Source organism: Wyeomyia smithii, chromosome 2 (genome assembly GCF_029784165.1).
Source record: "Wyeomyia smithii strain HCP4-BCI-WySm-NY-G18 chromosome 2, ASM2978416v1, whole genome shotgun sequence".
Lineage (NCBI taxonomy): Eukaryota > Metazoa > Arthropoda > Insecta > Diptera > Culicidae > Wyeomyia > Wyeomyia smithii.
This window is the reverse complement of record NC_073695.1, coordinates 207,808,372-207,831,914: the sequence shown is the minus strand read 5'-3', so window position 1 is coordinate 207,831,914 and position 23,543 is coordinate 207,808,372. Positions and strand designations below refer to the sequence as shown.

At 37.2% G+C, this 23,543-nt stretch overlaps 1 protein-coding gene across 1 annotated transcript in view; it reads left to right on the top strand.

Annotated features, from left to right (window-relative positions):
* Positions 1–23,543, top strand: part of LOC129721591 (ras-related protein Rap-2a) — a 273,953-nt gene that overhangs the window by 5,118 nt on the left and 245,292 nt on the right. Inside the window, exon 2 of the mRNA XM_055674342.1 lies at positions 16,774–18,255. Coding sequence (XP_055530317.1) covers positions 18,121–18,255 — 135 coding nt within the window. The 5' untranslated portion in view covers positions 16,774–18,120. The remainder of the gene's footprint in view (positions 1–16,773; positions 18,256–23,543) is intronic.

Below are 23,543 nucleotides of genomic sequence, written 5' to 3'. Positions count from 1 at the left end.
AGCGAACAGAGCATTGCTTTCATAATTGTCGCCGTGTTGTGTGCAAGGCACTAGTAACTGAAAGACAGGGCACTTATTGAACTTTGTTAAGTTTTCCTTGAGCTGTCGTTTCATTTACTCTAGGTCACAACACAAAGGCTGCGTATATTATACATAACCAAGCAATGGTGATATAAGACCAGTATACTACACGCACTGAAGTCGCCTTCTTGATAACGTATTCCAGTTCAGTTTTCTGCCCAGAATGATTCTAAGGCATTCAGTTTTACTGCAAACACTCAGCCTTACTCCATTCAGTAGCGCAGGAGTGATTGGATGCGTGCTTCGCTTGGAAAAGGGTATAAAGACTGTTTTAGTGAGGCTAATGTTTAGCTCTTTTTGTAAGCAACACTGGGATCATTTTCTATTTTGGCCTTTTAAGGCCTTGAGAGGCACTTTTCGACGATTTTGAGCTCAATTTGCGATTATTTTCTATTTTGGCCATTTCTGGCTTTTAGAAGCTGGGAAAAGAGAACTCCTTCCTGAAAACATTCTCTAACTGCCTCTAGTTACTGTAACAGACGTATCTACCAGCAGTGGTAGGCACCATTCCGCTAATTCGCTGATTCGCTAATGAGCGACGCTAAAATTCAGTTAGCGATTTAGCGATTTCGCTAATTTTTGAGCTGGTTAGCGAAACTGTTAGCGTCGCTAAAATGTTGGCCTTCGAAACGCTAATCGCTAATTCGCTAAATTTTGTAGAGAAGCGACAATAGAAGTATTTAGAAAAACTGTGAATTGCTGATGGCGTACGTAAATTGCTTCGAAAGATGAACATACTTTAATGCGAAAGTTACTTTTGTCAGTTTGTTACCCTAGAATGGAGTTCCAGTTATTGTACAAGCCACCGGAGCATTTTGAAGAACAAGCACAAGGTCTAGATTTAATTTTCGGCACACCAAGAACTTTGGTAAATTGCAATGCGCTTGAAATTATGACAACTTTGGTTCTACTTTTTCGATTCAGATAATAATTGAATTTTTATGAAAACATTCCTAAGAGTATCTATTTTCAATGCAAGCTAAATAACTTTTGTTATTCTTGTTTTTACAAAATCAAATATGAATACCGTTTCATGAAACTCTTACTGTTAATAGCTTTAAAAAGTAATTGTTTTCGTTTGTTTAACCGAAAAAGATCAAAGTGGTCCAAATCTTACAAAACACGAGCAATGAATATAGCGATATGACTATTTACATATTAAAAAGTTAGCGATTAGCGAAAGTTCCGCTAATGTAGGTTAAGCGTTTAGCGTTTAGCGATGATCGAGCTAAATTTTCCGGTTAGCGACTTAGCGATTAGCGTCGCTAAATTTTCGATTAGCGGTGCCCACCACTGTCTGCCAGTGATCTGCCTGCTAAAATGCACCGCATGGATCTAGCTTATCAGAGCATTGTCGACGCCTTTATTTTGTAGGGCCGTGTGAATAGTTTCAAAAGACTTGTTATCTCAAGCTTTTTCATTATCAAAAAAGCGTGTGTTGTCTGTTTATATTTTAGTGATTTCCAGATCTTCGTCACTTAGCAATGCAGAGTGGTTTCAGTAGATTTGCCCTAGTAATATGCATGATGATGTTTATGCAAGGGTAAGTTTGTTAGAAACTTGCTGTGGATGAAGTTATTCGTAATTTTCTACATAAACTTGAGGCAACATGTAGCCAGAATTCTAGGTCTGAAAGCATTGGTCAATGTTTTGTCTTTTTTGCCCGGTTTTAGTGTAAAAACCAGCTTCACTTTCTGCCAGCTGTTCAGGATATGTCCCAGAGTGGCTGATTCGGACATGGTGACCCATTCTAATTTTTTCAGGAAGATTGGTAAAGTGCTATCAGGCACTTTACCAATCTTCCTGAGTTTAGTGCTCAATTGATAGAAGCCTCCGTGATCAGTCAACTAGCGAACATTGTGGAGCCACGTGACGTTGTGCGTTTGGGTCCGAAGTTCTGTAGTTCTTCAACGTTCGATGCAGGAGTCACTGTCGAGCTAGAAAAGGGAATATTCATAAGAACATCCAGCGTTTCTTTGGTAGTGGTGGTCAGACTGCCATCTTCTCTTTTCAATTACCTAAGACCATTCGTATGATCTTTGTACATAGCTTTTTGCAGTTGAGTTACCCCAGACACAGTCTAAATGTCCTCACAGAATCGAACTCCTGATATACTTTTGGTTTTGCGTAGCTCAGCGCCAGTAATGTTTCATATACTAAAAGCTGCTGTGATATGTGCTGTAGGTCACTTGCTGCGATGTCCAGTTCAATTGAAGATCTAATATTTTTATGGCTGAATGTTTTCGTGTTGATCAAACGTTCTTTCAAAGAGTTCCTGTTGGTACCTTTTGGATTACTGAAGTGTTCTCCTCTAGGAGAGGTAGCCTCAATTCCAAATCTGGGTTCTTGAGGGATATGCCAGTTTAGGATCGTAACTGATGTTTTTGCATCAAAGATTTTTAACCATATTCAAGATCTGTTCATATATCCACTGTGTCTTGAAGAAAGGCGAAAAACTAGAAAAACTAAAACACGTGCAGTGGTTTTCAATCCTTTTCAACTCAAAGGCGCCACTGTTTATGCGTTGGCGAAAATGCATTATGGAGGTACCTTTTTGTGAACAAAAAAAATATAGCAAAGGCAGCAGCTTTGCTTGTTTTGGCTTTTATTATACCAGTCCCACCCACGCCTAAACTCGGTCACGCAGTAGAAAAAGGCTGTCATTTCTTGTTGTCCCTCGTTTTGAAGGCTGCTATAGCAAAATATGGCCTGCTTTTTGCACACACACACTGCTTGCCTGGCTGTCTGGTGAAATTTAGTTCGGTAGTTAAACCGTGGCAGCAAAAGCGGAAAATGGAAACAACCCGAAGCAAAGAAGATAGCCCGCTCGTACCGCCGTTGCTGTAGGTACCGATGTTCCGAATGGGTGCCATTTTTCCTGCGAAGTAACACGAAATTCGTTACCAAAATTGAATGCGATAAAATGGAAACAAACAGTTGTCTGTTGTTGTTGGTTGGAAATTTAATGAGACGAAAAGTAGTAATTTAACAAAATTAGGACAGATACTCGTTTTCATCAGTCATATATGCGAAAAAAATCCTAATTAGCCGAAATAAATGAGAAACTATAATTAAAATTATTAGTGCGTAAAAATTTGAAGATTTATTAAACTTTAAATTGAAAACAAATATAGTATTTCATAATAACAATAAAAAATTAAATAATACCAGAGCGCGAACAATCAAGTATTGAAAATTTGTTAGGATGCAGAAAAAAGATCTGTCAAATCGATCTAAAAAAATCAAAGTTGAAAAGAGAACCTCCCTTTTTCTTCCGCACGGTTACGGAACAGGGTTACTTTGAAGCATCGAAACCAACTCTGTAATCACAATACAAAGTAGTTTCATTAACCGTGGAAGTGAGGCTCGAAAGGAAGTACGTTAACCTTCGAAATATGTCTAAATCATCGACAGTTTACACGCCATGCCACCGTAAGCTTGAATAATAATTATACCATTGTTAACATAACCAGTAACCGGCCCAGCACATGCAATTACATCGTGTAAAAGTATGCACATCGTTACAGTAAAAACCACATGCCTGGCATACCATTGTTTTTCGCCTGCAGCGGAAAGGAAAACTTTCACTCGTCATCGAGATCGGCCTTATCATCACTAGTACAAATTGTTCACTATGACACTCAACCTAATCATGTCCACACCGTTCGGACCTGTTGCAGTTCAATCAAAGCCCAATTTAATTTAATTCAGCGAGCAAATTGAACACCCGCTGATGGAATGGAAAGTATTGTAACTGATAAGAGTTTTCTTAGGAAATCAAACGCGCAACGCGCGTCGAGTTACAAATTGAACCATTATCAACGTCCCAATTTCTCCCCCTCAGGCGCGGCTGTTGTGTGTAACTTCTTATCATATTTTCACAGCAAAGTGCAAAGTTTTCCCGAGCAGCTTGAGCTGGCCCCACTCTGGAGTGGTGTTGGTTTCACTTTACGAATACCGGAGCTCTGCGGTTGCCTACTCTGCTGATAAGACGCGCAGTGTAGAGATGGTCGGGTTTCGGGTTTTCAAACCCGAAACCCGAACCCGACCCGTACCCGACGTGTTCGGGTCGGGTTCGGGTTTGAAAATTTTCAAAAGTGTCGGGTTCGGGTTTTGTGAAAAAAATATTTTCGGGTTCGGGTCGGGTTCGGGTTTGAAAATGTCGGGTTCAGGTCGGGTTTGGGTATCAAAACCCGAAACCCGATTATAAAATCTATGAAATCTCGGGTTCGGGTCGGGTTCGGGTTTCACAATGTCGGGTTCGGGTTTCAATGAAATAAAATTTTCGGATTCGGGTTTGAACGAATAAAAAAGTTTCGGGTTCGGGTTTTGACCGAAAAAAAAATTCAGGTTCGGGTCGGGTACGGGTTTGAAAAACATCAAACCCGACCATCTCTAGCGCAGTGTACACTAGTAAACAAAGCCGATGAGGGAAGTGCACCTAAAGAAAAAAAAATCATTGAAAATTGATTTATAAGGTGTTTTTGTACTTTTCGTCTCGCCTGATACCGGCACAAGCAGTGGCTATTTGCGTGTTTGTTACCGTTCGTGATACGATCGGCTCCACGCTGAACCAGAGAAGGATGGCTGACTTCCATCACTTCCCAAGGAGAAACCTGATAACGTAGCGTGGGTCAATATTTGCCAAGCCGTCAGACTGAGAGTTGGGTTGCTTTATTGTGCCAACTCATCACCGCACTGTGGTCCAGAAATGAAAAAATGTGGTCGAAAGCCATTTTCTCATAAACGTTACATTTTAGAGCAATACTGTCTTCGAGAAAGTTTTGGAGTAAAAAAAGATCCTTCTTTGGACATTAACAGATCCGTGATAAATCCCCCTACAAGTGAGATAAAAAAATATTTTCTCCAAAAATCAATATTTTTACCGCCGTCTATGGCAAAGTTTTCCAAAATAACATAACAAAAAACTTTGCTGAAGACCTAGGTAGCTATTTCTCAATCTTACTGAGCTACCTGATTATGTTCAATGATGTTTTAAAAAAATGGTTTTTGCCGTTAAATTCATATTTTATACCACTATACCTCTGATATTCTTACTGAACTTTTAAAACAACATCAGACCTTTATTTTTTATATGTTACAGCAGACTTAATTTGATGATAATTAGGTTTCTTTCAATTCTTCCTGCCAAAAAATTTACTTTTGACAAGTAATTTTCGATTTTCTGCCGTTTCCCAACACATTCCACGGCAAGATTACCACCAATTGAATTGTCCATGTGCTCTGCACACACGGCAGTTAAAATTTATTGCAGAAATTTGCAGAAACTTATGAAATCATGAAACAAAACAACTCTAACGTGAGTTCATTTAAGTCATGTTAATCAATAGCGGATCTTTGTTGCGAAAAACATAGCAAGCTTTGCATTTTTACCTTTTGACGCATCTTTTGAAATATTATCAATGCATGTAAACAATAACCAATTATTATTGTTGCCTACTAAAGATGAATTATATGAGCGGTACACCTCTTCGGGAATATTTTAGCTGAAATTTGAATTTTAAAAAACCACGTGTTTACATACATCGATTATACTTCAAAAGATGTATCAAAGGTAAAAATGCAAAGCTTGCTATGTTTTTTTGCAACAAAGATCCGCTATTGATCAACATGACTTAAATGAACTCACGTTAAAATTGTTTTGTTCCATGCTTTTATAAGTTTCTGCAAATTTCTGCAAGAAATTTTAACTGCCGCGTGTGCAGAGCACATGGACAATTCAATTGGTGGTAATCATGCCGTGGGATGTGTTGGAAAACGGCAGAAAATCGAAAATTACTTGTCAAAAGTAAATTTTTTGGCATGAAAAATTGAAAGAAACCTGATTATCATGGAATAAAGTCTGCTGTAACATATAAAAAATAAAGGTCTGATGTTTTAAAAGTTCAGTGAGAATATCAGAGGTATAGTGGTATAAAATATGAATTTTAACGGCAAAAACTTTTTTTTAAAACATCATTGAACATAATCATATAGCTCAGTAAGATTGAGAAATAGCTACCTAGTGTCTTCAGCAAAGTTTTTTGTTATGTTATTTTGGAAAACTTTGCAAAGACGGCGGTAAAAAATATTGATTTTTAGAGAAAATATTTTTTTATCTCACTTGTGAGGGGATTTATCACGGATCTGTTAATGTCCAAAGAAGGATCTTTTTTCACTCTAAAACTTTCTCGAAGACAGTATTGCTCTAAAATGTAACGTTCATGAGAAAATGACTTTTGACCACCTTTTTTTCATTTCTGGACCACAGTGCACCGGCGCAGGAACAGTTTCGAATGCCCCTTTTATGCGTGAAGGGAGCGATCCTTGGTAAAAAAAACACATGACAGCTGGCGATTGTCAAGCTTCACTGATACTTGTGAGAGACAAGAAAGGTTAAAGTTTGTATTACAGATGAGTTGGAAGCTATTTGTTGTTGGCTTGAATATAAAATTGAATATTAGTTGCGATGGGTTCAAGAGCTATTCAGGTTGATTCCAATCGAAGCAACACATTTAAAAATACTTTCCTAACTGAGCCCTTTTGGAACACAGAGCATCGATAACACAAACGTCATCGAATTAGTGTATGTATTCTTTCCAATTTGTTGGCAAAACTTAACAGCATTAAGTGGCGATTTCAGTAAATTATGTCACTCAATAGTTTTGCGCATAAAATAATAAAATTATCATTGCGACTCCGATAGAATTCTTGAAGAGGAACGCACGTTAATGTGTTGTTTGTCTAAACGATACAATCTGACGATTCTGGGTATAACCGAAAAGTCTGAGAAAGTTTCCAATGCTTCCATTTTTAATACAGTAAACCGAACTGACGCAACGAAAACAAAATGTCTATCAACTGTGTAAATCTCTGACTCATTTCGTCATATAATTTTTGCCTCTCACGCACGCTTTATCACTCAAACGGTTCATTCAGCGGAACTGATGTTGACCCGCAAAAAGGGTTTTTCATCAACTATGTATTAGTCAAAAAATATGAAATTCAAGTGCAAGCTCCGGAGAATTTTATCTTACATCACTTCAATTTTAAGTGTAGCCTGATAAACCGAGTCAAGTGTAAAACCCATTGAAATAGAAATTTTTCTTCGTGCAAGTACTTGTCTAGTAAGAACCACTTGTACTGAGTATATCGTAACATCCAAAAGGGTGCCGGTGAATCTGTGGAGTGTCACTTTTTGTGCTTAAGAATTCAAAAATATCGATGTTCACTCGGCTGTTGAGCCCTCAGAAATTTCGCTATTCAATCCTCAGGAGAAGAAAAAAGATTCCTGTTCAAATAAAAAATACATAATGAGAATGAGCAGAAAAATTAGTTAAAGTTCTCAAACAAGAAGTACCAGTAATTACAATAAAAATACCGAGGAATACACAAAATGTTAACTTTAAGGAACAACAACCTGAAAGTCATGTGCCGACAAAGGCACAGTGGCGTGATTGACATCAATATGGGATCATATTGTTAGTAACCATTAAAGATGGACGACGTTGTTAGTGAGAAATGGTATGTACATAGTTTGAATGGTAGGCAACAATTCAAGCAAGAGCATAAAAAGAGCTTCACAATGCTTGGTTCTAGGTTGCCATACCGGTTAAATTCTACTGAGAAACACAAAAAATCTAATCTAATCCGCCATTTTTCACATTAATTACGGTGTTTCTAGACCATTATGATAATGTAACTACCGATAGGCAATACTTCGAATAATTGATTTGTATCTATTTTTACACGATGAATCTCAATCTTCATTTAAAACAAATCTTTTTTGACTGGTTAACAAACTGAAAACAAAAAGCTAATAGAAATCAACGTATAATATAAAATGTCTTAAGTTTTGTAATTTTTTTTTAGTAAATTCGTGATATACTGAGTACTGTGGGGCAAAAGTTAGCTCCCAATTGTTTTCACAATATATCCACATACATAACACTGGCGTTTTTTCTGGTACACGTTGCCCCATAGTACTCCGTATCCCGTCTTGTCCAACTGCTCGACATATAATGAACAAAATGAATTTTCTTTTCCTCGGCTTCATCGAACCCCAAGAAAATCCCATAAGAAACTGTCAAAAAGTTTTTTACAAAATCAATGCAGCATTTTTCGAGTGGGAACGAGACTAACTATTATTACGGAATTTTTCGTACTGTAGTATGAGAATTTTATTTTTCAGGTAAAGTACTAAAATTGAAAATTTTTCCCTGTGGCTGAAGAATTTACATTGTCCGTGTTCTACGTGAAAAAATTTTTATCGGGCGCGAACTTTACCCCACATTACTTTTTGAACCATTCTTTGCTACGTCACGAATTAACCCCTTTGTTCTTGACGTTGGCAAAATTAGGGCCTAAAAAAATTTTGGAGATACAACTTTTCTTTGATAAATGGATTTAAAAATAATTATGGAAAATTTGAGTGTTTTGAAAAGTGTATTTTTATATTTTGTTTTCATTTTTAAATAAAAAATCAAACAAATTTTAATGTCATCTATTGAAATTTAATGATGTTAAACAAGTTTTTTGTTTATTTTTCTTTTAAGCAATAAACTTTTTATTGCATCCATCTATGGTCTACATGAAATGGATGGGACAGTAATAATTAGGCGTAAAACCGTAATTCATTATTCATTAACATAATATAAAAACTTAGTTCTAACACAAACAAACATAATCAAAGTTAACAATAAAAAAGTGGCATATTTTAATTCTAAGCAAAAAGTCATCTATCGTTGTCAAGATTGTGAAAAAAAGAACAATTCAAATCACAGTGCGTCTTGAGCTGCCCGACAGATCAGACGTATTTTCGGTTGCTTGTGGACTGGTCTTTGACTGCCTATAGCTTCAAAGTTTGTGTTTTGTCAGTGTGTCTTTTAAAGTTCACCTGGAAGTTAACTTACATCAGTCTTTCTCAAGACTACCTGTTTCTTTCTTTCTCAATACTTGCAATTTGATATTATTTTTGAACTTTTTTCGTATCACCTGAAATGGCAGGACGAAAAAAGAAACCACGCATCGCTACGGGGAGGAAAAGAGAGGCATCTCTTTCTTAAACTAGCTTATGCAGTGAAAATTTATATGATATTCTGCCTGAGCAAGAAGCCGGCGAAATTAAAATGTTCGAAAGTAAAACCATTCAAAGTGAAATTTCTGTAAAAAAGGAGAAAGTTCCACCTATTGTGGTAACTATTGCTTCTGAATTTAATATTTTTAAAAGAGAACTTTCTACGTTTCTCTCCGACGTCAAAGTTACTTACCAAATTGGCCGAAGAGGCGAATGCCGTTTACTGGCCCAAACATTGAAAGATTGGAATCGTCTTATTCAGTATTTAACTGAAAAGATGTATAAATTTTTTACATATGATACGAAGAGCGCCAAGCCGTTCAAGGTCGTATTGAAAGGTCTCACCAACGATCAAACCGTTGATGAGATTAAAATTACTTTGACAGAATTACTTGGTATAGCCCCTACCCAAGTAATTCTGATGAAACAAAAATCACGAGGCGAAAACAGTCAGCGAACTGGAATTTCCCTTGTAAATTATTTAATTCATTTTAACCGCAGTGAGGTTAATAACTTAAATTTTTTTGAAAAAGCACATGCTTTATATAACGTGCGTGTAAAATGGGAATTATATCGAAAGTTTGGCGGAGGTGAAAAGCATATCACCCAATGCCGTGTTTGCCAACGTTATGGCCATGGTTCAAAGTTTTGTAACATGGACCAAAAATGCCTCATTTGTGGAGACTCTTCTCACAAAAAGGACACATGTTCTGTGAAAGAGAGTAAAAATTTTCGCTGTGTGAATTGCAACGGCAACCATATGTCGAATTTTTATCAATGCCCAGCCCGTTTAGCAATTGTTAAGGCAAGGCAAGGTAAACAAAATTCAAAACAAACTTCAAAACAAAATCCTCCAAGCGTACCAGTGACGCATAGTTTACCTACTCCTTTGCATACCCGTTTAACTTATGCACAGGTTACAGGTAGTTCTAACATTATACCGCCTAGTGTTGGTAGTTCGAAAATGACCGTTAATATGGGTAAGCAAAACACGCTAGAAAATAATTGTACACCTATTACTCCAGCTAATATTGCTGCCGAAAATATTTTTTCTAATGTCAACTGCCTGGGGTCTATTACGGCAGGTAAACTTTCTTTTTTGCAACAGGCAATGTTCGATCTTATGAACGCCATGTTGCAGGCAAAATCAATGTTTGAAGCCATTCAAATTGGCACAAATTTTACAGTTAAAATTGTTTCTAATTTAAAATTTAGCAATGATTTTAAATAAAACAATTAAAATATTAAATTGGAATGCTCGCTCATTGAAGGCCAATGAGAATGAGCTTTTTAATTTTATAACAGTAAATAATGTGCATATTGCAATTATTACTGAAACATTTTTGAAACCTAACATAAAATTAAAATATGATCCCAATTACGTGGTTCATAGATATGATAGGATTCAGGGTTCCGGCGGTGGAGTTGCAATTGTTATTCATCGCCGAATCAAACATCGTGCTCTTCCCCATCTTGAGACGAAAGTTATTGAAACTTTGGGAATTGAAGTTCAAACTGAACTTGGGACTTTATTTATTGCCGCAGCATATTTACCATTTCAATGCACACGCGAGCACAAAAATTATTTTAAAGGTGATTTACAAAAACTCACCAGAAATCGTTCGAAATTTTTTATAATCGGCGATTTTAACGCTAAACATCGTTTATGGAATAATTCAAAGTAATTCCAATGGCGAAATTTTATTCAATGATTGTTCTTCAGGATACTATTCTATTTTGTCTCCGAATAGTCCTACATGCTTTTCTTCTGTAAGAAACCCTTCAACAATTGATTTGGTGCCAACAGATCAAAGTCATGTATGTAGTGATTTGATCACACATGCTGACTTTGATTCTGACCATCTTCCAATAACTTTTTCTTTATCACATGAAACAGTTTTAAACCCTATGAGCTCTGTTTTTAACTATAACAAGGCTAATTGGGAAAGATACAAAACTCATATTGAGAGAAATTTCAATAATGAGCTTGATTTGCAAAACGAAGTGAATATTGATTCCGCTTTGGAAGCATTAAAATGTGCAATTGTTGATGCCAGTAATTATTCTGTTCCAAAGGCTCAAGTGAAATTTGATTCACCAATAATTGACGAAAATCTTCAACTTCTAATTCGTTTGAAAAATGTCCGCAGACGTCAATATCAACGTTCTCGTGACCCTGTTTTTAAAACTATTTATAAAGATTTACAGAAAGAGATTAAACATAGATTTACTCTTCTGAGAAATCAAAATTTTGAGACTAGGGTTGAAAAATTGAAACCATATTCAAAACCTTTTTGGAAGCTGTCGAAGATTCTTAAGAAACCTTCAAAGCCTATTCCAGTTTTAAAAGTTGGTGAACGTTTTCTTGTATCCAATGAACAAAAGGCTCAAAGACTTGCTCAGCAGTTTGAGAGTGTTCATAACTCAAATTTGAATTTTGTGAGTCCAATTGAAAATGAAGTCACACGTCAATTTGATTTAATTTCTTCCCAGAATTTTTTACCTGCAGAAATAATTGAAACTAACTTGAATGAGATTAAATCAATTATTAAAAATTTCAAAAATATGAAAGCACCTGGTGACGATGGAATCTTTAATATATTAATCAAACATCTCTCTGAAAGCACAATGGAATTTTTAGTGAAAACTTTCAATTGCTGCTTCAAAATTGCATATTTTTTCCAAATTATGGAAAAATGCAAAAATTACTCCAGTTTTAAAACCGGATAAGAACCCAGCTGAAGTTTCAAGTTATCGACCAATCAGTTTGCTTTCTTCGATAAGTAGACTGTTTGAGAGAATTATTCTTAACATGTCACACATTAACGAAAATTCAATTTTTGCAGATGAACAGTTTGGATTTCGCCATGGGCATTCCAGTACTCATCAATTGCTCAGAGTTACTAATATGATACGAGCTAACAAATCTGAAGGTTATTCCACTGGAGCTGCTCTTTCAGACATAGAAAAAGCATTCGACAGTGTTTGGTAAAAAGGTTTGATTGCGAAATTGCAAACTTTTAATTTTCCAATTTTCCTAATCAAAATTTAAAAAAATATCCTACTGATCGAACTCTGCAGGTTGTCTATCAGAATTCAAAATCTGATAGATTTCCTGTCAGAGCAGGTGTACCTCAAGGTTCAGTCTTGGGTCCAGTCCTGTACAACATATTCACTTCAGATCTTCCTGATTTGCCTCCAGGATGCACAAAGTCATTGTTCTGCGATGACACAAGCATTTCCGTAAAAGGAAAAAGTCTTCGTGTCATATGCAGTCGATTGCAGAAAAGTTTAGATATTTTTTCTTCCTACTTGCAAAAGTGGAAAATCTCTCCCAATGCTTCTAAAACTCAAATGATAATTTTTCCGCATAAGCCTAGGGCTTCTTTCCTCAAGCCAAACAATAATCACGTTGTCAAGATGAATGGGGTTATTTTAAGTTGGTCCGACAAGGTTAAGTACTTGGGACTAATTTATGATAAAAAACTTATTTTCAAAGAGCACATTGAGAGTATACAAGCCAAGTGCATCAAATATACGAGATGTTTATATCCTCTCATTAACAGGAATTCTAAACTTTGTTTAAAGAACAAACTTTTGATATACAAACAAATTTTTAGACCAGCAATGCTTGATGCTGTACCGATCTGGTCAAGTTGCTGTTCAACAAGGAAGAAAACGTTTCAAAGGATTCAGAATAAAATTCTGAAAATGATTTTGAAGCGTCCTCCTTGGTTTGGTACACTCGAATTACATAGACTAACTGGTGTTGAACCATTAGAAGCTATGTCAAATAAAATTATGACCAATTTTCGACAAAAATCGTTGCAATCCTCAATTGCTACGATAAGCTCTCTTTATAGCCAATAAGTTAGCAATTAAGTTAGTTGTAAGTTTACTCCCCCTTTTCTGACAAGTAGGTTTAAATCCCTACGAATGATAAGTCCTAATTGCGAAAGCAAACAAATCCTAACAATTAAAATTACAAATTTCTAACAGTGATGAGAAGTCACCATTTGTGATTGGACACACTCATTATTTACTAAAATTTATCATAAATACTTAAGCTACTAACAAATCCCCCCTATTAAAAAAAACTGCTAGCAACGACACCTCACGATGAACATCCGTTGTGAGATCGACTCTCGAAGCAGTTTCTGCCAAAACAATTTAGTCTTCTCTCCAAATTCAAATAAATGAAAATATTAGTTAAGAGGTAATATCTACCAAATGCTCAAAAAACAAGGCTTTTTTCATGATTTTTTTAAGGACATTTGAGATGTAAGGTATATAAATAATATATCATTGAATTAAGCAACTCTTGAAGAATATAAAAAAAATATTGCCGTTTTTTTTACAAAATGGCTTCTGTTCAGCGATTGCCGTGAACCGCTTTTTCAAAAGTTCTTCCGCGGCGAGCAGTAGAAGTCGTGCCCAACGCCACCTATAACCAAAACAATTTTTTTTTCATTTTCTACATAAGTGTCGCTAGTGGAATACACATGATTATATTTTTAGAATTTTTCTTCGCAAAATGGCAACGGCTTGGAAAAAAATTTTTTTTTTCGACAAAAAAAAATCGACTTTAATTGTGTATAACTTTTGTTGTTGTTAATCAATCGCCAAAATCGTGTGTACTTCACTAGATAATATAATAAAGAAGCTATAGTTAAAAATTCAAGTCAATCGGATTTAAACTTTCTTAGTTCTACTGCTCACTGATTTTGAAAACAGGATTTTGAGAAAAACACGTTTATAGTTTCAAAATGCTTTAAATCCCAAGAATCGCAAAAATAAAGCCCCTAAAAATTTTCCCTGCGCCGTAAAGTTGTCCTTCCTGGGCTTTATTTTCCTCTTCTTCCCTTTTGTTATCTGATGTAAGGCTGCGTCTAGCCTCTTTCGCGATTTCAGACATGCGATGCTCAGTGACGTGAAAAATCAGTGAAAAGAAAAATGAGCATCGCCAAAATAAACAAAAAATGTTATTTTGGAGCATAAAACTTTTACGATAAAAATTGATTTCAACGAATTTTGAGCTTAGATCAGTACTTGGGTGATATAGATTTTGATTTTAGGACAGCATGATTTAAGCCAATAAAAAAAAAACAAGAAAACTGTTTTTGGTGGATATTACCCCTAAATACTCTCACTCATCTCTCATCGAGTGTAGAGGCGACTGGATTGGTCACTGATGCTAAGCTGCAACAACGAACTACAATAGCTTCAGACGAAAGCAGTTTGGCAGCAAAAAGGTCCGAGCTCTGAGGCCACAGAGTCTTATCGAGAAAATCAGTCAAAACCTTCCAACACCGGCCTTCCAGGCCTGAATACGGCACCCCAGACCATCACCGACGCAGCCTTCTGGAACCGCGGGATGCCTATGTAGGACGAGCGAATGCTGATCAACGCCGATTCTTACAGCCAATCATTTCGGTCACTGTGCGGAGGTTGCAAAAGTACTCTACTACTCCTTCGCCGTGCGTGGTGAACAAACAACAAATTCAGCAAGTCGACACAGTGCGCGTTTGTTAGCCTATACACGAAGCTAAAGCTGACACCAACACCAATACACAGAATGCACCTATAGACCGATGAAAAATTGAATTCGAACTTATTGAGCACCTGAGCACCCAAGATCTTTTACTGTTTCAACACGCTCCAACGAATGTCCAGCGATCGTGTAATTAGAATAGTAGCCTTTGCGGCTCGATTTATGATGAAATAAGACGGTTACACAGAAATGTCCCGAGATTACTGCCTTGAGGCACACCAGACTAGTTGGTGATCTCCTGGGAGAGAGTTGCGCCAATTTTGACTTGTAATGTTCTCTGTTTCAGGTAAGACTCCAGTCAACCACAGAGACAAGCAGAATATCCAAGTTGTTTGAACTTTTTGAGAGCTATGCCGTGGCCGAACGATCAGAAGCTGCCTTCAAATCGATGTAGATGGCATAGACTTGGTTACCTCGGGTTATGAGGATTTTTCATTTTTTTGTTTGATGACTTATCATGAAAATGTCATTATTGGACATTATTGTGGGAAAAAAACAATTACAGTAGAGTTGTGTGCATGTCCCTAGCTGATCTCGAGGCACAATGCTGGCCTAACAAGCCACTCGTCGTAGGTTCGAGTCTCGGCTCGGGAGAGACTGTTAGTGTCAGTAGGATCGTAGCGCTGGCCCGCAATTGTTCTATACTTAACGGTTGGCTGCGAAGTCTGTGTATGATAAACAGGAGGTCGAGTTCCGATTCGAAATGTAGCTTTGCTTCTTTTGTTTGTAACATCACTTCCATTTGATGAAAGTAGATAGCAGAAGGAACAGAAGTTTATTACACTGCTGCGTGTTGCATATTGACTCTGGGGTTCGAGGACAACCAAACTTTCTTCGTGCTGACTGGTTTGGGAATGGATGAAACTCTGAACACTTCTGTTAAATTCAATTAACTGTTTGATTTGAGGTGTTCTGACATTCTAAATGAAGTTCAATGAAATTTCAGCAGCGCACGCCAAACTTTTGATTGACATCACACTACTGCGTATCTTTAGCAGATTTGGATCACAGTTGCAATTTGGTTGCAATGTTCGAAAAATTTTTCTAAATCAGTCAAAACTCAATCAAATTTGATCAAACAAGTTTCCAAATAACAAAAATAGTATTGAATTTACTTGAAGTAATCTTAAATGAGGGACGTAATTGAATTTGGAGAAGTGAGTAAAGTTTTGTAAAAGTTCAAAAAATGTAATTTTCAACAATGATCAATCCATACCATTAAAGAAATACTGATGAATTCGCAGGAAACCACAAAGATTTTAATTTCAGAGTTAGTTTTTGAGCTTTTGCAACAAACCGAATTGAAATCGGTCTAACGACGATCAAATAAGAGCAAATTTAGAAACAAGCAGCTCGTGAACCAATATAAACAAATTTTAACCTGAAATATCGTTATTTTCGTTTCCAAACTAGCTGTAAATGATATTTTTCAGTACAGAAATTATCATTTATCTTTAGCATATCGAAAAAAAGCACATGCCAAAAGAATGTATGGATTTCAATGGTGATCAATTTCATCCCAATTTACCTCATAGTACCTTATAGAATTGTCAAATTTATTTCATGAAGTAGACGATAGAAATTTCACCAATAGTCATAGATGTTTTCTAGGGCACGTACTAGTACTTGTTTTAAAATTATACTATTTCGAGAAAAATGTACATGAAGCTAGTTAATTGGAAGTTGTTATAAAAATTTATCAATTTCAAGCTTGACAATTTTGATGGTTCACATAATCTAATTATAATTTTCTGCATTTAAGCGGAAGTGTGGATAATCTTCCGAATGATTACTGCAAAAACGAAATAAACATGTTGAAAACTAACCGTGTGATGAGCATTTGAAATTGAATACCTACATTTTTCTCCCGGTTTTAGATTTTCATTTTACACCCCTGTAGCGGAACTTCCTTCAAGACGTAGTTTTACGTCAAAATAACGTAGTAAATTACTTAAAAAAATCCTGTTAAAAATATTCATTGCGTACAACATTTATGCAACCATCAGAGTACATAATAGTTAATAATCGAAATCCTTTACCTTCCTCTCTCTCTCTCTTCTTCCAGGCAATCGTAACGCACCATCGTAAATGATCGATGACGAACGACCGATCGTCGGACGGAAGTTTCCACAACTCATCGACGACACCGCTTTTTGTCGCACCAAACCCGAACCCTGGGGACACAGCCCAGAAGAAGTGAACCGACACGTGATCGGAATTAGAACTAGTGAGTGGTTCCACCCACACTGCGCTACACAGGGCGATCGCCGAAATACTGTCGCAGTGCGCCACCAAGTCGGCAAAGCGAAGCATTATTATTGGGACGTGTGTTATTATTGATCGTTCCCTAGTAAAAACTCGAAAAATAATTATTCATTGCGCGCCGTTGTTGCCGTTAGGTTCCGGATTTTTTCTTATCTTCATCGAAGACCAAGACGACAACGCCAACGACGACGACAACAAAAAAAAAAAAAAAACAACAACAACACCACTGTTCGGTCAGTTGACTGATCGTCGCATGTGTTGGTGTATGAAAGTTTCCTCGTGCTCTGAGTGTATCACCCGTCGCTACTGCAGTGCTTCATTGTGCATCGTTAGCTCAGTCTATTATCATCTGGTTGTTATCTCGTAGTTCATGTGTGTGCATGTATCTGTGTTTATCTAGTAGCCGTTCGTGGAAGTAATCGACTGCCGTTTGTTTTAGTATTTCTCGCTGCTGCCATCACAAGTCAGCTTAGTAACCATCGTCGTCGCGAATATAATTCCGAGAAAGAAGCAAAAGTAATATTATTATGATTAAGAGTGGCTCATAATTGAGATGATTATTAGTGGCTGAATCAGCGAATATACAACACAACTGGCGTTAAACGCGACGGTGCCGGTTCTACTTCCCGCGAAGAAAGTGCGTATGCTCAAAGTGGCGCACGGCTGCATCAGGCTGTGCTAGGCCCATAAGAAGCAATTCCGCGGAAGCGTGATCCCGTGTGTTCGCTCTATTGTGAGCGATAGTGTGAGCTCGAGAGCAATAATTGCTTTCGCCCATTTATTGCTCGTTTTATTTTTCGATGATTTTGTAATGATCAGTTGAAAGCAGTGCAAAAGATCAGAGCAAAAAAGGTGTTTCCAGTGATTCTATGTGTTGGTGATCGTGCCCATCACTGCTGGTGCTGTGTAGAGGAAGGTGAAAATCGAGGGCGAAAAGCGTGGAAATTTCACCCAGCTTTTGTTGTTTTGTTTTATCCTGGTCTCTCACTCTGTGCGTGTGTGTGAGTGCGAGAGTAGTTTTTTTTTGTTCGTATTTACGGTGTGCGATCGATACGACCGATCGCTTGGTAGAGTAGCAGCTGCCGAGGAACCGGAGCCGCTAAACTGAGCAGGCCATTTCGACAGTGTAAACAAAAGTCGGAGCAAAATGCGCGAATTCAAGGTCGTTGTACTGGGCTCCGGCGGAGTTGGCAAATCGGCCCTCACCGTGCAGTTCGTGTCTGGTTGCTTCATCGAAAAGTACGACCCAACGATCGAGGATTTCTACCGGAAAGAGATTGAGGTGAGTGGTGATCGGGTGTTTTTTTTTCTCTCTATTTCTATTTTTTCTTCAAATGCTGTTCGTTGTTTACCTATGTTTGTTCTTCGATTGGTTTACGGTCGAAGTCATGCTCACGCAAGCAACGACACCCAGCCGTGACGAGACTTGAAATGGTCGATTAGCTACAGGTTTCCGGCTGTCGTTGCGAACAGTTAAAATCGGCGGACCAGACAGAGTGAACTAACGAGCGAGGGCAGTATGCGGTCTTGGTCTGTTGTTGATAACTATTTTGTTGATTCTAGAACAAAATTTAAAAAAGCTTAAGGCATGGCTAAAATATTTTTTCATAACAAGAAACTGCTGAAATTTAGATCAGCGGTTCTTCACCTGGGGTACGCAACAACCTTCAAGGGATACGCGAAAGAAAAATCAGTAATGGCGGACAAAGCAATTTTTCATTATAATATAATTTAATGTTCAATCTTGCTCTTATAACATTCGAAACATGAGCTAGACTACCATAACATGATCTTTCACTACTCTCTCCCACTCTGCGAGAATATTCCAAAGCAGGGGGTATAATTGATTTGGGTAATATTGCCAAGGGGCACGCGGACCAAAGTTATTAGTTATTCTCAAGTCAAACAGCAGATTGCAAAATGTTGGAGTTCGGGATTTCAGGATGACAGTGTTGAATTTTTTTCTGGAATTAAATGAAAAAAAAACTAGAACTTATTTTAAATCTAAATTTTTTTCAGCATGTTCCATAACTGAATAGAAATCTTTGCTTGTAAAATATCAAGAAGAAGTAAAATATTAATCATAATCATTAAGAGTTCAATGGTTCTTGAAACTTATGTATCTTTTGATCAACTCATGATGATATTATCGAAGATATAAAAAACAGCTGTTTTAAATACGAGTAACCTTTACTGATAAAATTTAGGAAAACCCTGATGTCTACAAACTCATCAGAGTTTTCTTACGGCGGAAATAGCTCGTTACAGTTCTGAAGCAGATTCGTTATTGTCAGCCCACTTCACCCAGAGTGAATATTTTTCTTGTTGTTTTCTTCTTTTTTACGTTTCAAATGACATTCATTGGGTTGTAAAACTCCACTGACTGGTGCTTATTTCCTCGTTTAAAAAATAGATCGTAATAAAACTAGCGATCCATTTCCAGCGTCGAAAGTTTTCACTTGCACAGATGTATAGGAGACAAATTGATACAGTCCCCTTCAGTCGCAGCAATGTGAAAACGAGGTAAAAATTAAAACTTTTTGAAACTTTGGCATTTATGATTCAATAGAATTGTTTGTCTGATTATATTTTTTTCTCTTTAATTTACTGCAAACTTCAGTCTTCCAGGAGCGCTTCCTTTAGTACGCTCAAATAATGCCGACCGCAGTGGCCCTGTCATTATCATCATCATTCCGACCGTAGTGACCACCCCGTACAGCATCAGTTTGATAGCACATGTTGTTTATAATACTGCCAGCCAAGGCTGGATCTTGTGCTCGTTTAATTTTCCGTGTTTATTATTACTTTTCCACTCACAATCGAACGCGCTGTGGATGGCGGGGCGCGGTGCGAGATTATGCATTTGCAGACAAAATGTTTATAAGAAAGCGCAGCTTCGCCATTCGGTCCCTCCGGCGCTTCCGCTCTCTGATGAAGTTTTTTTTTCTCGCTAAATGTGCGCATGTGTTTGGAAAACAAAATTCAGTTTACAATTATTTCCCCTTCGGTCCCGCCGCACCACTCGCGACGGATGCTGCTTTTGCTCGCCGTTGTTGTTGGCCAGCATAATTTCGCTTTCGTCTCGCACGCACCGCGATGTTCACACAGTCTGTGTGTGCGGTTTATGGGCAGTGGGACTGAGCGGTGGGGTCTATTCTTAACTTCGTTAATTTTCCAGCATTAATGTTTTCTATTTTTGTTTGCCTCACTTTACTTGGCACTAAGATGCTGTAGAGCGCTAGAAAACTTTATTTTTCACGATTATGCTTTTCGCGCGCACACGGTCAAATATATTTTGCTCTGGTGTGTCTGTCTCTTCGGGCACATTACAGTGGTGCTGCAATTCTGGGGGGCTTAGCTTGTGGAGCCGGGCAGGCGAGTGGGTCTCTAGACAAGTTCATTAGTTGCAACCGAGCCGTAAACTGAGAGGCGACAGCGATAGGGGCTCTGTATACCAACACCGTTACGTGTGCAATGTTGCAATGGGACTGAACGGAAACGCGACTGCCAAACGCATTTAGTGGCAAGTGTTGAATAGTTGTTCTTCCTACATTTCTAATGTTTGAACTTCTAACAAAAAAGTTTCAATACTTTAGCCTCCAAGGAAAAATTCCCATGTTGCAGATCTATTAAAATTTCACATTTTTATTCCTTGAACTTCCAATATTACTAGAACTTACATGATTTTTGAACATCTTAGAAGGCTAAGACATCAAAAACTAATGAATCTTTTGAGTCAGCTCGCGAGGACTGCAACCACCTTTTCGAATAAGGTCGTATCGAGGTGCTCCGATCATGCTTAAACTTTCAGGCTTTGTTTATCTGTTCTATATAATAGAACAATGTTTTGCATAATCTCATATTTTGACGTTGGACTAACGTCTATATCGAAGTTAGGCACCTAAATTTTAAAATCTAGTATTTCAACCAGGGAAAAGTGGTCCGGTTTTGAGCTAAACGCTCAATATCAGTCATAACTTTCAGAACATCGAGGTTTTTTAAAATGCGTAAGTAGGGTAAAAAGTCCTGCTAAAATTTGAAGTCACTTGACGCAATTTTTAAACAATAAAAGGTTTTGAGTTGCTTTACTGAATGAATGGTTTGGATTTTGGACCTAGTTCCTGTTGACAACAAAAAAAAAAGCTCTTATCATCACTATTGATTAGAAGAAAAATGTGAATTTCCCATCGATTTCAAAGTCGATTTTTTATGCCAAATGTATTAGAAATGTACGAAACGTCGCGATTTAGTTTCATCTAAAAAACAAACAGATTTGGGGCCATCCACATACCACGTGGAAAGATTTTAAACGTTTGCCGTTTTTTGTGGAATTGCAAAACTTGTTAAACTACACTGAGAAGGGCGGTTTGCTGTTCAAAATCGGATATTATGGTGATCGCAACCTTTCTGCTGCCCCGATAGTGGGTGAATGGAAGCTGTTTTCACACTTAGCAAATTAGACAGCCGGGGCAGATTTTGAGTGCCAGAATCCAGCACAGAATGTTTGCATGTGTTGTTGCCAAAATAAGGCAAAGATTCATCGTTGGGAAGAAGGCCCTCAATCAGTAAATCGTAACGTTTGCTGTTACCACACTACTGCTGAGATATGTGACCAACCGGCAAGTAATGTTTGAGCCGAAAGCAAATTCGGAAAGCCAGCGATACTGGCCCAACCCACTGCTACTACTGGAGCAATGTGCTGTTGATATTGCCGCAATTCGCTGCTACTGCTGCTGCAATACGTTAGGCCATTGCTAATATAGGACTGTACGTCTGTCCCACCATCTACCAAATACTACAAGGTATACAGCCCTAGGGTTGTATGAAATGGTGGACGTGGGACTAAACACTGGAATTATTGTAATTACAGACACAATAAATTGGTTTGTTCAGTGAGTTACGTATTGGAATTCTCAGCCTTCCCTTCATTTTATCAGAAATATATTTGATCACACTCGAAAGAACTTAATTTACGCTTGGTGATGTTGTGTCTGTAGTGTTTTTTTTGTGCGAACAACAACGAAGTTAATGTTTAAAAAGATTCATTTTTGTTTTTTGCTTCACAAGTTTGTTTAATTTGCCAACAATCACATTCACTGTACTACAAAGACAGTTAATATAAGTATATCATTTTATTCGAGAGTTAGAAATAAAAAAATCTATCACTGTTGAAATGTAAAAAAAAAGATTCTGATCTTAGTCAATGGACCAAAAATTCACAATCACTCGCCGGCTCTTACTCATCTATAATTTAGTATTTTTAGGAACTTCGATATTATGTCGGTCAAGATTATTTAGTGAATATCGAAGATAAAACATAAATAAAAATAACTTATAACCGTTGCAAAAATGTTCAATTCTTGATGAGTAATTTATGATTGTTATGGTAATCATATTCATGAGATGAACTTTCAATCACCATCAGTAGCAGCATTGCAGCTTTGATTGCACGCGAATAGAAGTCGCGCCCGCTGCAATGATAGACAACGAGAAACTAGCGGCGCTCTGCTTCACGCATACTCTACGGTACTGTTCGTTTTACCAACATGTTTTCTTTCTAGACATCAGTTCCTATTACGCTCTAACAACAGGTTCAGAAATTGTTCAAGAATAGGGGAAGAAAAAGAAAATTTACGAAAAACCTTTACCTTCGAGACATCAAATTAGTCTAGGTACATGGAAGCAAACATAAATTGGGAGACTCTGTCAATTATGTTTTGGATATTGATACATAGGATATCACAGGGAATGGTTGGTGTCTATTCATGTCGTCTTTGCTAGAAATGCTCGCATGTGATTAGGTCATTGTTCGCGTAAATTTGTCCTTGACACTTTTTATCGATTTTTACTGCTTTGCAATGAAAAAAAAATGATAACTAGCGTATTACAAAATTGTTCAATATTTAATCTATCCAACAATGTAATGGTTATTGTTATCCATCATGTGGTTATGCTGTTATTATCGTTTGAAACAAAGACGTAGTCCCACGTCAAAAAATGTAATTGGTTGAGCCAGAAGCTGGTTCTTTTGTAGCCGAAAAAAGGAGAAGGTTTTGTTTTTTTGAAATTTTGTTCCCTTTTCGTTAATAGATTTTCAATTTACATCCCAATGCGGTAGGTTGAAGAAAAACGTAGTTCTACGTCAAAGATAACCAATAAACATTAGACACTTGCAACCGATTTAAATGCAAATTTATGCAGACAAAGCTACAAAAAACTGTTTTTCGATTAAAATCTTTCGTTTGGTGGTAGCTTGGTGATTATATCTCGTTCGAAACATAATTAACAGTTGACATTAATATTAGTAATAGTGGGTCTTACGCGTCATCCCCAAATTACGTGAGGACGGTTTTTAAAATTTTCGAATCAATAAATTTGGATCATTTTCCTTTTGGGCTTTTCCTCTCGTTAGAATTACCTACCTCACTAATGAGAACCAAATTTAAGAACATTTTGATTTTTGGTTTCAACTGGTTTTGGAAAGTAATTCCCTCTTATTGGACTAAACATAGAACTTTGTTTTTAGTAAATGTTTTAACCAGTTCGAGGAAAAGTTAATTCTTTTCATTT